Source organism: Ovis canadensis, chromosome 4, assembly GCF_042477335.2.
Source record: "Ovis canadensis isolate MfBH-ARS-UI-01 breed Bighorn chromosome 4, ARS-UI_OviCan_v2, whole genome shotgun sequence".
Classification (NCBI taxonomy): Eukaryota; Metazoa; Chordata; class Mammalia; order Artiodactyla; family Bovidae; genus Ovis; species Ovis canadensis.
In genome coordinates, this window is record NC_091248.1 from 63,444,384 (window position 1) to 63,459,360 (window position 14,977).

At 39.7% G+C, this 14,977-nt stretch overlaps 1 protein-coding gene across 1 annotated transcript in view; it reads left to right on the forward strand.

Moving 5' to 3' along the window:
- The first annotated feature begins 588 nt into the window (after positions 1-588).
- BCAP29 (B cell receptor associated protein 29) overlaps positions 589-14,977 on the forward strand; it is a 48,752-nt gene continuing 34,363 nt past the window's right edge. Inside the window, exons 1-3 of the mRNA XM_069587915.1 lie at positions 589-1,580; positions 2,039-2,145; positions 7,674-7,774. Of these exons, the coding sequence (XP_069444016.1) occupies positions 2,054-2,145; positions 7,674-7,774 (193 nt within the window). The 5' untranslated portion in view covers positions 589-1,580; positions 2,039-2,053. The remainder of the gene's footprint in view (positions 1,581-2,038; positions 2,146-7,673; positions 7,775-14,977) is intronic.

Genomic DNA, 14,977 nt, shown 5'->3' on the forward strand with positions numbered 1-14,977 from the left:
AATATTATTTCCTGAAGATAACCAGGTTTTATTTAAAAACCTAATTTTCCTAACATTTTTAGTAATGTTATTTTTATGCCTCCCAGCAGTTGAGGATAATTTTAAGTTTAGAGTTCCATGGCTTAGGGACTACCCTGGCAGTACCGTGGTTAGTTTTCCCAGCTTTCACTATAAAGTGTGCTGGTTCAGTCTCCTGGTCAGGGAACTAAGATTGTCACAAGCCAAGTGGCATGGCACAGCCAAAAAATTGAAAAAATTTTAAAAAGTTCATGGTTTGGAGATACTGCTAATGGAATTTTGTTGGAGGTGAAGGTGCCACTGCAAGAATTACCTCGATTTATTAAAAACAGTTCTATAAGATAGTGGTCTATATCACCAACATAAAAAACTTATAAGCAGTTATCTAGAACTGGTTGATTCACGAATTTGGGAATATGAGATAAGTCCATTTTAACATAAGCACCCTGTTGTGATATTTTATAAGGTACACTCTGTGTTTTCATTTTTCAGTTAATGGGTTTTTAAAGATAACTGTTTTTCATTAAATATGAGTACCATATTAGCACAGGGAGTTATAGTCAAAACGTAGTCATTTTTAAATTTGTTAATTAACTGAGATGAATTACATGTGTTGTGAGGACAATGGCATAATTAGAGTAAAGGGCAAGGAGTTCTAAACGCGCTTCATTTTTTGTTTCCTATGTTAACCTATGTTGTCTATATTTGTGACAAAGAGAAAACACTGACTTAAATGTTTTTATATTCAATAACCACCTCTCATTTTTACCATTTATTTCATGTTCCCAAAATAATCCTCTACAGGAGAATAGTTTGATGTGCATTTCTAATATGTTGTTAATATTGGGGTAAAAAACTGTCATAATTTGAGTGTATTTACGCAATCTGAATGCCGGAAAAGAGTAATTGAAAAAAGGTAGCCGTACCCACGGCTACCTTTCCAAAGTGTGTTTCCTCTTCCGAGCCCATGGACAAAAGGGGAAACCCTTACACGAAATGTTGGACGCTACCGATTCCCCTACATTTTCAGAGAATGCTGCACAATCACCAGATCCTGGCCTTTCTAATATGTAACTTCTAGCTTGTTCCGGCCAAAGAAATTGTCCACAGTAAACTACGGACCAGGAAGGAGTGTTTTAACCACGGTCACTAAATTGGCAGCACCCTGTCTAACTCCCTCGCTCCGATGCCACTCTCTCTCGCCGGACCCCACAAGCTCTTTCAAAACGTGGGTTAACCGCACGCCTTCCACCCAAACCACACTATTAGGAATGTTAAGCTGGCTCCTCAGAAGACGTTGCCCTTGGGAGCCCCTAAGCAGCAGATCGAAGAGTCTCCGTCAGCCCGTAACTCCACCGCCCAACTAGAAACCAGTTAATGCTCCTCATCGCGTTCGCACCGCCTGGCGTGTCAGCGGGGCCCGCACCCGAGGCCGAAGCTCGGGAAGGGTCCGGCGGGGGTGGCGGGGGTGGGGCACGCTCCCCTCCCCCCGCCGCGGCGTGTGACGTCCCGCGCGTCGGCGGCCGCGGAGCAGCGCGGGGAGCCAGGCGGCCGCAGGCGGGGTAAGGCTGGGCGGGAGCCCCGCGGGCCTCCAGGCGGCGTGGGGCGCGGGGTCGCGCTGCTATCGCCGCGGTTGGTCCGCGGGGCCGGCCCTTCCCTCGGCGCGTTCGCGGAGCGAAGCGGGGGCGGGGGTGGGGACCGGGCTCGGGCGTTAGCGGAGGGTGGCGTTGGGCAGCTGACGCCGTGAACCTGGACCGAAAGCGCGACCACGGTGCCGCCTGGCCGGTTCCGTAAGGCTCGCCGGGGAGGTGCCGACCCGGGCCTCTGGGCCCACCCTCGACCGGCTCCTTCCTCTGCCCTTTCCCCTCCCCGCCCCGGGTCACTGCCGGGCGCCTCCCATTTAGGGGAGTGTCGGACCCCCGGAAACCTCCAGGACGGAAACCTCGCGCCCCAAGGGCCTCTCCTTAAACCGAATTTTCTTTGAAAGGCAACTGAGTGAAATAAGTGTTTCTCTATTTAGGTGTGAAGAAAAACAATGACACTCCAGTGGGCGGCAGTTGCAACTTTTCTTTACGCTGAAATAGGACTCATTTTAATCTTCTGTCTACCTTTTATTCCTCCTCAGAGGTAGGAACCCTCCAAATCGTTACAGCAACATATATGATGAGCTCTTTAGACTGTTGAGTGTGTTACGGAAAAAGTTTTCTTAAAAGAATTTCAGTGCTGATTCTATAAAAGGCGCTCTTTAAAAATAAATTCACACGGCAATTAAGTAATAGCTAATGACCATATTAAAGTATCACTTCATAAAGCTTTTTATTATATGTACAAATTGGAGAAGGGCATGGCAACCCACTCCAGTATTCTTGCCAGGAGAATTCCATGGACAGAGGAGCCTGGGGGGCTGCAGTCCATGGGATAGCACAGAGTCAGACACGACTGAGTGAATGAGCACACACATATGTACAACTAACTTTTCCCCCTCCCTTCTGAAAGGAGAAGGTCCTCGTCCCCCTTCCTTTTGGTTCTGTTAATTATAGATGTAATAAAGTGATGATCATCCTTTTTACATGTCTTGTTGTTAGCTTTTACTTTTATTGCCCTGAGTTAGAATAGTGAGCCAAATAAAAGTAAACGGATAAATGATGTTTACAGTACACCATGATGCAGAAATATTTCACTGGGGCAGTGGAAAGACAATTTGGAAACTTAAGCCAATAAATGATTCTTAGTTTTGGTCTTACATAATTTATTTGTATTCATTTGATGGCAGTTTTACTACTTTATCCCCATGCAGAATTAATGAGTATAAATTAAAAGTGCTGAATATGCAAAGTATCAGAACCATTCGTTAACATTAGTTTCTTAGCAAAAGACCGTCACAGGTCTTTCAGTAGGATTTCAGTTGTACCCTTAACTCTCTCCACCCCTATTGTAGCCTACTTTTTAGGAGTTCGGTGTTAGATCCAGACTTGGCAGTGTGAATGATGAAATACTCTTGTGTAAAAATATTGCAACTCATTTGTTCATGTAAAAGAAAATCTTTCAGTAATTGATCCTACAGATAACCCAGTGAAATTTAGTCAGAGTCCTTGACTTGAAGAGACTTATGAAAGTTTTTATCTTTTTTTTTTATTGGGGTACAACTGCTTTACAATAGTGTGGTCAGTCACCTGTATGTATCCATATGTTCCCTCCCTCTTGGGCCTCTCTCCCACCCCCTTTTCTTACCCATCTGAATCATCACAGAGGACTGAGCTGAGCTTCCTGTGCTTTAGCATGTTCCCACTAGCTAGCTACTTGATGAGTGGTAGTGAATGTATAAATCAATCCCAGCCTCCGAATTCACCCCTCACCCCACCCCCACCCTGACCTTGTGTCCAGAAGGCTGTTTTCTGCATCTGCGTTTCTCTTCCTGCCCTGTGGGCCTGTTGGTTCATCTTCAGGGTCCAGTAATCTTCCACAACTTTTAACTTTCTTCTTACCTGCCTGGATCTCTACTCATTTCCATTTTTATCTCTCAGCTGTGCCATCACTATTTTCTTGCTTATGAAAGAAAAAAGAATTATAGGAAGGGGACTTTGAGATTTTTGAACTTTATTCAACCTGTTCATTCTATGAGAAGGTGGCCTAAGGTCATCTAGTTGAGCTTTGCAGATTCAAGACAAGAATCTGCCTTTCAGTCTAGTGCTCTTTCTATTTCATCACCTTGTCTCTTATCCTGTTTATTTTGTTTCAAATCCTCAGTAAGACCCTTTTCAACTTTTTGGTAATACTTGCAACAGTAGAAGCCTATATTAAAGAGAAAGAAAGATGTGATTTATAAACATCTAACATAAAACTTTAGGATTTGCAGAAAAAAAATTTTTTTTGTCAGTTAATCTTTTCTCCCTCAAAATGGTTTCTAGACTATGGATCTTTTTCTTCTTATCAAATATATATTTTTTTCTATCCTGATAAAGTAGCTATTTGGTAGATTTGAGTACATGTATACACATTATATAAATATATCCTCTTGGACAAATATACACTAGAAAAACAATGTGTATGTGTATATATGTATGTCCACAGATCATTTACAATGTGTCCTTGTGTGTATTCACATCTTTTTATCCTTTTACATGTGTAATCACCTTACTCTTCAAAGAAAAGGCTTCATGCTTTGGCAATCTACTCTTTTTTTTCTCACATAACCCACTAGTGAAAGACACATATTCAGAGTAGACTGCCTGGGATTATATCAAAACTCTGCATGCTGCTGTATGACTTTGGGCAAGTTATTTACCATCTCTGGCCAGTTTCCTCATCTGTAAAATGGAGGTAATACTAGTATCCACCTCGTAAGGTGGTTGTGGTAATTAAATGATCTAAGCCATGTAAAAGTGCTTAGAAGGGAAGTATAGTAAGGACTCTATATAGTAGCTATTATTAGCTTTTTCTTAAATCAACCCTTATAAACTGCTAATTGTTCCCTCTGGTGGGGGTGGGTCTCCTTTTGTGTTCCCTTTTATACTGTTGATTTACTTGAAATGTGAATTTACATTTGGACCTAGGTCAAGGAGAAGGCAATGGCAACCCACTCCAGTACTCTTGCCTGGAAAATCCCATGGACAGAGGAGCCTGGTAGGCTGCAGTCCATGGGGTAGCTAGGAGTCGGACACGACTGAGAGACTTCACTTTCACTTTTCACTTTCATGCAATGGAGAAGGAAATGGCAGCCCACTTCGGTATTCTTGCCTGGAGAATCCCAGGGACGGGGGAGCCTGGTGGGCTGCCGTCTATGGGGTCACACAAAGTCGAACACGACTGAAGCGACTTAGCACTTAGCAGCAAGGTATTGCTAGTTCTCTTTGCAAAAATACAAATTTTTGTAATGTAAAATTTGAACAGTATTCTTGGAGTAGGAATCAAAGAGGCAAAAGAAACTACATCCATATCAACTCTGTCTCCCCACAAACTTCAGGTTATTATTAGAGTTGTTTTCAAAACATAATCTTAAGGGACTTCTCTGGTGGCACAGTAAATAAGAATCTTGCTCGCCAGTTCAGGGGACACGGGTTCAGTCCTTGGTGTGGGAAGATTCCACATGCCACGGAGCAATTAAACCCATGCACCACAACTACTGAGCCTGCGTTCTATACCCTGCAAGCCACAACTACTGAACTCACTTGCTGCAATAGAAAAGTCTGGGGAGCTACAGTCCACGGGGTAGCAAAAGAGTCGGAAACAACTGAGCGACTGAGCATGCATAGAGCTTCTCCATCATTGGCTGCAAAGAAAATAATCAGCCTGATTTTGGTATTGACCATCTGATGATTCCATGTGTAGAGTCATCTCTTGTGTTGTTGGAAAAGGGTGTTTGCTATGACCAGTGTGTTCTCCTAACAAAACTCTGTCAGCCTTTGCCCTGCTTCATTTTGTACTTCAAGGCAAGTTTGGCCTATTACTTCAGGTGTCTCTTGACTTCTTATTTTTGCATTCCAATCCCCTGTGATGAAAAGCATATTGTTTCTTTTGGTGTTAGTTTTGGAAGGTCTTCATGGTACTACGCAGCTTCAGCTTCTTTGGCATTTAGTGGTTGGGGCATAGACTTGAATACTGTTATGTTGAATGGTTTGCCTTGGAAATCATTCTCTCGTTTTTGAAATTTCACCAAAGTACTGCATTTCAGACTCTCTTGGTGATTCTGAAGGCCTACTCCCTTTTTTCTAAGGGATTCTTGCCCGCATAGATACAATGGTCATCTGAATTAAATTCACCCATTCCCGTCCATTTTAGTTCACTGATTCCTAAAATGTGGATGTTCACTCTTGGCATCTCCTGCTTTACAACGTCCATTTTACCTTGATTCATGGACCTAACATTCCAGGTTCCTATGCAATGTTCTTTACAGTATCCCACTTTACTTTCACCACCAGACACATCCACAACTGAGCGTCATTTCTGCTTTGGCCCAGCTTCATCATTCTTTCTTTAGCTATTAGTAATTGCCCTCTGCTCTTCCCCACTAGCATATTGAACACCTTTCAACCAGGGGAGCAGCGGTGAGTGGTGCTCATCTTCTGGTGTCATATCCTTTTTTCCTTTTCATTCTGTTTATGGGGTTCTTGCAGCAAGAATACTGGAGAGGGTTGTCATTTCTTCCTCCAGTTGACCACGTTTTGTCAGAATTCTTCACGATGACCCGTCCATCTTTGGTGGCGCTTTACGGCATGGCTCATGGCTTCATTGAATTACACAAGCCCTACACTTGTGTGAGGACTTCCCTGGTGGCTCAGACAGTAAAGCGTCTGTCTGCAATGCGGGAGACCCAGGTTCGATCCCTGGGTTGGGTAGATCCCCTGGAGAAGGAAATGGCAATCCACTCCAGGACTGTTGCCTGGAAAGTCCCATGGACAGAGGAGCCTGGTAGGCTACAGTCCATGGGGTTGCAAAGAGTCGGACACGACTGAGCGACTTCACACTACACTTGTGTAGTGGCCCACACACCACTAAAAGGCTGTGGTCCATGAAAGGAAATTTGAAGTTTACTTAAGTGCTTATCTTTATATATCTCCTTTGGACTCAGTTAATGTGTTACTCATTTAAAATGCCCTTGTGTGAAATTTGTTACCTTTTCAGTTGTGTGATAAATTACTTTGTCACTCTTTGCCATTGATAACTCATGCTTTCTTACCTATGTGTCTTTGCTCATATTGTTCATTCCATCTAGACTGTTTCCCTGTTTCATTTTCTCTGTGTTCAAGTAATGATCTGAATATAATTACTTGGGTATAAACACACATAAAAATCCCTCAAGGTATATATATATATATATATATATATATATATATATATATTTTTTTTTTTTTTTTTTTTTCCTTTTTTGCCACACCATGCATCTTGTGGGATCTTAGTTACTCAACCAGGGATTGAAACTGGGCACTCGGCAGTGAAAGTGCAGAGTCCTAACCACTGGACCACCAGGGAATTCCCTTTCAAGCTATATATTTAAGATTTTTACTCTTTACTATGTATGTAGTACACAGTATTACACACACATTGTAGAACAGCTCAGTGATTTAATGTGTATGTAATAGCTCAGTGATTCAATGTGTGTATAATAGCCCAATGATTTTCTTAATTTCCTTATGGTAAAAGTAGAAAAACTTTTTTACTCAGAATAGACATTGAAACTTCATCTATTTTTTTAATTATAAAAATAAATAGTGTAGAAAGTCAGACCCCTTAGCCCTGAAATGTTATTAGTTGTTAGAACAATAGATCTTTGTTATTTCTGAGTTACTATCCTGATAAGGAAAATGATATAAAGTGATAAGTTCTATCAGTAATTTAACATTTTTACTGTGAGAATTCCTATTTAAGGTTTTGATCATGTGTATTTACTTTAGAAGTTACTTTTACTTAAGAATATTTAAGACACCAGACAGAAGATAATCAAATGTGGGATTATTATTAAATTTGAAAGTTGTTCTTTATTTCATGAGATATTCTTATTGATAAGAATTGACAATTCTCTTACATGACAAAAAATTAAATTTCCGTAGTTCTTTTCACTCACTACACAATTGCCAAGATGTTAATTTAGTATTTAGAAAGTATCTCAAAGTATTCTCTTGACTTTTTACACCTGATGCAATTGTATTGCTTTACAGATGGCAGAAGATATTTTCCTTTAGCGTTTGGGGTAAAATTGCAAGTTTCTGGAACAAGGCTTTTCTTACTATTATAATCCTATTGATTGTTCTGTTTCTAGGTAAGTACTAGCGTCCTCCTTTGACTAAGCTTAACTATAATTTTTTATATTATCATTAATGAATTATTATTATTGATTGGCTTTTAATTAATTTGATGCTGCCATTGGTATACAGTTGACTTCATATAGTATATGATAGTATGTGGAGTAGATAATTGATATGTTGATAGATATTCTTAGTTATATATATACAAGCATAAATTGCATCAGAGTACAGTGGTTCTTAATCTCTTTTATGTTGTTTTAAGATTTAAATGCTGCGATGCATAGCCTAGTTTGCAGAATTAGCAGATATACAGTCCTTTGTTATTGTGGTGTCTTAGTTATGCACAGGTTTAACTGTTTGGGAGACAAACAGAGCAATGGCCCTCAAAAGACGTTTTAGAGGCAGGCTGTGAATCTTGATTGGACCCTGGTTGAAAGACAACTATAGCACAGACATTTGCGTCCTACAGCAAAAATTTGAATATAGACTGTTTGTTAGATAATATTAGGGAGTTTTTGTTAACTTAATTTATGATATCAATGTTATTATTATATAAAAGAAGTCAGCAACCTATAACCTGCAGACCAGTTGCCTATTTTGGTAAATAAAGTTTTATTGGAACATACCATGCCATTCTGTTTATGTGTCATCTATGTATGAACTACAGAGTGCAGTAGTGGGAACAGAGACCGTGTGGCCTAACATACACAACCTGCTCTTTACAGAAAAAGTTTAGCAACACTTGTTACATAGGATTACATCCTTATGCTTAGGCATTGCATGCTGAAATACATAGAAGTAAAGTCTCATGATATTTACAACTTAATTTCAGTTGGTTAAAAAAAAAAAAGCAAGTATGGCAAATGCTAACAATTGTTAAATCTAGGTAGTGGAAATATGGATGTTTATTGTACTCGTTTTTCAGTATGTTTGAAATTTTCATAACAAGTACCTTAGAAATTAGAAGCAGACTTTTTTTTTAAGTGGAAAAGAATAGCTTTATTTGCTTTGTCAGGCGGGGGGGGCACAGTGGGCTAATGCCCTCCAAACTGCATGTCCCAACCTAGAAGGGGTAGTGAGGAGTTTTATAGTAATGTTTCAAAGAGGGCGTGATCAGCTTGTGGACATCCTTTCAGGGGTTGGTGGGAGGCAGGTGGGAGTCAGCACTGTCAACCTTCTATTTCCAGCCAGTCTAGGGTCTACATGCTTGTTTGCAGCATACAGTTAACCTCTTTCACCTAGTCAGGGGTTCGATGTCTGTCTCAAAAACGTGCAGGTTTTCCCATCATTTCCCCATTTAATTATAGGTCTTCAGTAGAAAACTCTTAATAGTCAAAATATCTCCCTTGATGCCAGGGTGATTCAGCTTCTTGGCCATGGGTATAAATCCTGTCCCTTGGTGACAGGCCTCCTTTATGTTTGTCCAGATGCTGGCAGAGGTATTGCAACATCCCAGACACTACTTTTCTCTTGAAGTAGACTTTTAAGGTTTTTGTCAAATTAGAAATTCCATGAGTCAAAATAATTGCCATGCTTTTTAGGAGTAAATTGCCATGCTTTTTAGGAGCTTTTAAGAACTGAGCTCAGAGAGATTATGTAACTTGTCAGAGATCACCCAGCTACTTCTTAGCAATTCAGCTTTTGATACCACTGCAGTGTGTTGTCCCTCAGAATTCGCTCAGAGTTGTGTTGTGAGTTAGGCAGGTTTCCCAGGTGTCAGCCTGAGGCCATAACCAGTATGTGTGCCACGCTCTTGTGGGAAAATGTTTCACATCTTCCATATTACTAACCTCTGCAGGGGAATCCTCTTTATAAACTGGAAATAAATGGCATGAGAAGGTATGAGTAAATCATTGCATCAGGATGTGAATGGATTTGCAGTTCATTTCAAATTGTATTTGTCTCATGGTATGTTCTTAATGTTACTGATTGAATCTCTAGCCATAGAAAAAATCACATCAAGCAGGTGAAAAACAATAAGGAAAACCAAGTTCCAACTTTGTCACCAGCTAACTAAATGACCTTTGGAATGTCATTTCATCTCTCTGAGTTTGGTTTAGCCATTTGCAAAATAGAGAGAGGAAATAATCTCCACAGCTCTTAGTAGCTCTAAGAGTGTACTGTGTCCTTCTAACTCTAAAATTATCACAAGAGTTTCTTCTGAAAACTGCCACATAGCCATATAAAGAATGACAACTTTAGCCAAGGTTCTTTTGGTTACATAATCAGAAAACAGCATCAGCTCACTTGAGCATGAAAGGGAAAATTAAAATATAGGGTTGTTTCAGTGTGGCCCGAAAAATGAAGGAAGCCAAATTCATAGGAAGTGAAGTGTCCTTTTAGTGTCCCTGTATTTCTCCCTCGGTCTACTTCTTCTTCCTTATCTCTACAGGCTCTGATACTCAATTTCCAGGCCAGAATTATATACAGCTGCTAAGTTTTGTCATGCCAGCCATATCGGAGGATTAACTAGCCATTTCTAAATTCCAATTCTAAGGAAGAAAAAATCTGACCAGCTAACACTAGCTATCCAGTCCTCATCTGAGAAGCTATGGCCAGGGGCCAGGATCACAGAGCAGAATCATGGCTGCTGGCAGGAGCCTAGATCTATGGGCAGGGAAAGTAATTAACTCTTAGAGAATAGGAACATTATGGATGATTAATGTGGGGCCGTTAACCCTGGATGATAAAGACAGTCAAACAGGAACTTACCCATGAAGCCTCAGTGTTTCCATCTCACAACAGGGGAATAACACCTACTTCACTGAGGTGTTGAAAGAATAACATGCAGTTACATATGTAAAGTACGTAGTCCACTGTTCTCACCCACTAAAATGACATTGGTGCAAATAATGCAGACCCAGTAGGTTTGAATTACTCAGCATAATTCATCTTTTATTTTGGAATTTTTTTCTTGCTGGTCTAATAGTCATTACTAGATGTTTATATTCCTAGAGCCAATACTACCTGAAAAGTATGTTTTAGCAAGTTGGAACAGGCAGAAATGAAGTAGGAAATCCAGGAGAGTTTATTTGGTGTCAGCAGAAATGCTTCTCGGGAATTTGAACACTTACAGAACTGATACCACAAAAAGATGATCTCCAAATTGACCAAGTGTCACATCCTCCTCTTATTGTTGCCCCCCATCCCACTTTTCAGACACAGTTTCTTTATTATTATGCAAGCAGTGCATTCTACAAATGGGTTTGTGTTTTTCTTTGGTAGTACTGCTTAATCTTTAGCATTTCTGCGTAATGGATCCAGGAGTATTATTCCTGTTTAATTGCCAAGTAGTAGCCACTTCACAGGTGGCTCAGTAGAGAATCCACCTGCCAATGTAGGAGACACAGGTTCTGTCCCTGGTTGGGAAGATCCCCTGGAGAAGGAAATGGCAACCCACTCCAGTATTCTTGCCTGTGAAATCCCATGGATAGAGGAGCCAGGCGGGCTACAGTTCATGGGGTCACAAGATTCAAACACGACTTAGCAACTAAACAACAAGGAAAACACAATGACTTCAAAGTACTGTTTGGTTCCTCTGGTCTGCTCAAAATAATTCATAAAGACTTTTTTTTTTTTCAGTTGTTTTTGTAGTGGTTGGCATGCTCTTATTGTTTTGAGGCAATCTTAGAAATGACCAAAAAAAAGGAAATCTTGCCTTTTGTGTCCACATAAATCGACCTTGAGGACATTATGCTAAGTGAAAGACAAATACTGTAAGATCTCACTCATATGTGGAATCTTAAAAAATGAGATCAAACTCATAGATACAGGGGACAGATTGGTGGTTGCCATGGGTGGGGGTGGGCCATATAGGTAAAGGGAGTCAAGACATATAAGATTCCAGTTATAGAATAAATAAGTCATAGAGATATAATGAACAGCATGGTGACTTAGTTAATCATTCTGTATTGCACATTTGAAAATTGCTAGGAGAGTAGATGTTGAAAGAAATTTTGCATCACAAGAAAAAAGAAATCCTGTAACTGTATGGTGATAGACTTGTAACTATTTTACAGTATATACAAACATTGAATTATTTTTAATTAGCAAATTACAAATAGAAGGAAGCTCCCTCATTCTGATGAAGAGCATCTACAAAAGCCTAGAGCTAGCATCATCCTTAGTCAGATATTGAAACTTAGCCCCGTAAGGTTGGGAACAAAGCAAGGATATTCACTTTGACTATTTTTGTTCAATTAAGTAATAGATTTTCTAACCGAGATAATATTAAGTTAAGAAAAATATAGAAAGCGTTAAGATTTTAAATTAAAAAGTAAAACAGTCATTTGAAGATGACACGATTATTTATTTAGAAAATCCTAAAATGTCTACAAGAAAAATACTGTGTCAAAGAAATGTAGTGCATTGCAAAATACAAGGTCAGTATACAAAATGAAGTGCATTTCTATGCTATAAGCAACAATTCAAAATTGAAAATTTTTAAATTAATTTTATAAGTACAACAAGAAGCCTAAAAACTTCTTGGTTTTAGAAAAACACTTTATAAAGGATGTACAAGATCTCAACGCTTAAAGCTACAAAAACATTGTTAGAAGGAATTAAAGAAAATGGAAATAAACGGTTTTTTTTTTCAGTTTAAAAACTCACTATCATTGCAATGAAATACCACTTCATACTCACTAGGATAGTTATAATCTAAAAGACAGATAATAACAAACGCTGATGAAGATATGGAGAAATAGGAACCATCCCAATTTACATTACACTGGAAATGTAAACTGGTAAAGCTGGTTTGGGAAAACAGTTTGGCAGTTCCTCAAAAAGTTAAACATAGAGTTACCACGCATGCGTGCTGAGTCATTTCAGTCATGTCCAGCTCTTTGCAATTCTATGGACTGTAGCCCACCAGGCACCTCTGTCCATGGGATTCTCCAGGGAAGAATACTGAAGTGGGTTGCCATGCCTTCCTCCAGGACGTCTTCCCAACCCAGGGATCGAACCTGCTTCTTTTACATCTCTTGCATTGGCAGACAGGTTCTTTACCTCTAGCACCACTTGGGAGTTACCATATGATCCAGCAGTTCCACTCATAGGTATATACTAAGAGAAATGAAAACATATGTCAGTATAAAAACTTGTACATGAATCCTCATGGCAGCATGGTTCATAATAGCTAAAAAATGGAGAAAATCCAAATATCCATCATCTCTTGACTGGATAAACCAAATGTGGTGTAGCTGTACAACAGAGAATTATTCAGTTATAAAAAGTAATAAAGCAAGTTCATCTATGTAACTTGCTGCAACATAGATGAACCTTGAAAATATTAAGCGAGGTTAAGGGAGCCAGACACAAAAGAACACATAAAAATATGATTCCATCTATATCAGATGTCCAGAATAGCCAAATCCATAGAGACAGAAAGTAGATTGGTGGTTGCCAGGAGGTGCAGGGAGGGCAAGAATGGATATGGGCTTTCTATTTGGGTTGATGAAAATATTCAGGTGTTGGTTACACAACTTTGTGAATATTCTCAAAACCACTAAATATACTTTTAAGAGTAAATGTTATGTGAATTTTAGCTCAAAGTGCTGTTAAAAAAAATTAAATAAAATAGGGGTTAAAATTAGCTGTTTTTCAACTATAATCTCTTTCCTATATGGCAGTAACTTTTCCCTAGAAATGCTTATGACTACATGAAAGGAGCAGCCTAACTTGCTTATATTCCACTGGTCTTTGTGACATCAAAGGCAGATACCTTCCCAGGAAACTACAAGAATCCAACGACAAAGAGTACACCAAATAAGGATGCTATAATCTGAAATCTGTCTCCTACTAGAGAAAAAGTGATTCCTCTGAATCTGAGACTTAACAGAACTGAAAGCGTGAAAAGAGCAGCTCTCTGAACATTATCAGTAACAGGTTCCATCCATAGGACACTTGAGGGATCATATACTACCATAGGTCAATCCCATTTCAACAAATCTTTGCCAGTAGAAATCTCAGTGTAACCAAATACTTCTAAAATCTCAATAATTTAAAATAATAGTAGCCTATACATAAGATAGGTAAGTAACAAAGACCTGCTGTATAGCACAGAATTATATTCAATATAATAACCTATAATGGGAAAAACCTGAAAAAGGAATAAAGATAACTATATAACTGAATCACTCTGCTGTATACCTGAAACATTGTGAATCAACTATATTTCAGGTGTTTTTTAAAGAGTAATACTTCACTTCAGTCACTCAGTCATGTCCGACTCTGTGACCCCATGGACTGCAGCACACCAGGCTTCCCTGTCCACCACCAACTCCAGGAGCTTGCTCAAACTCATGGCCTTTGAGTCGGTGATGCCATCCACCCATCTCATCCAGTGTCATCCCCTTCTCCTCCTGCCTTCAATATTGCCCAGCATCAGGGTCTTTTCTAATGAGTTAGTTCTTCACATGAGGTGGCCAATCGACAAAGTATTGGAGTTTCAGCTTCAGCATCAGTCCTTCCAATGAATATTCAGCATTCATTTCCTTTAGGATGGACTGGTTTGATCTCCTTGCAGTCCAAGGGACTCTCAAAAGTCTTCTCTAACATCACAGTTCAAAAGCATCAGTTTTCGTTGCTCAGCTTTCTTTATAGTCCAACTCTCATATCCATACATGACTACTGGAAAAACCATAGCTTTGACGAGATGGACCTTTGTTAGCAAAGTAATGTCTCTGCTTTTTAATGTGCTGTCTAGGTTGGTCATAGCTTTTCTTCCAAGGAGCAAGTGTCTTTTAATTTCATGGCTGCAGTCACCATCCGCAGTGATTTTGGAGCTGAATAAATTAAAGTCTGACTGTTTCCATTGTTTCCCCCATCTATCTGCCATGACGTGATGAGACTGGATGCCATGATCGTAGTTACTTTTTGAATATCTGCATATTTGCATATCTGAGGCTATTGATATCTCTCCCAGCAGTCTTGATTCCAGCTTGTGCTTCATCCAGCCCAGCATTTCACATGATGCACTCTGCATGTAAGTTAAATAAGCAGGGTGACAGTATACATCCCTGACACACTCCTTTCCCAGTTTGGAAAGAGTCCTTTGTTCCACGTCCAGTTCTAACTATTGCTTCTTGATCTGCATACAGATTTCTCAGGAGGCAGGTCAGATGGTCTGGTATTGCCATCTCTTGAAGAATTTTCCACAGTGTGTTGTGATCCACACAGTCAAAGGCTTTGGTGTAGTCAATGAAGCAGAAGTAGAT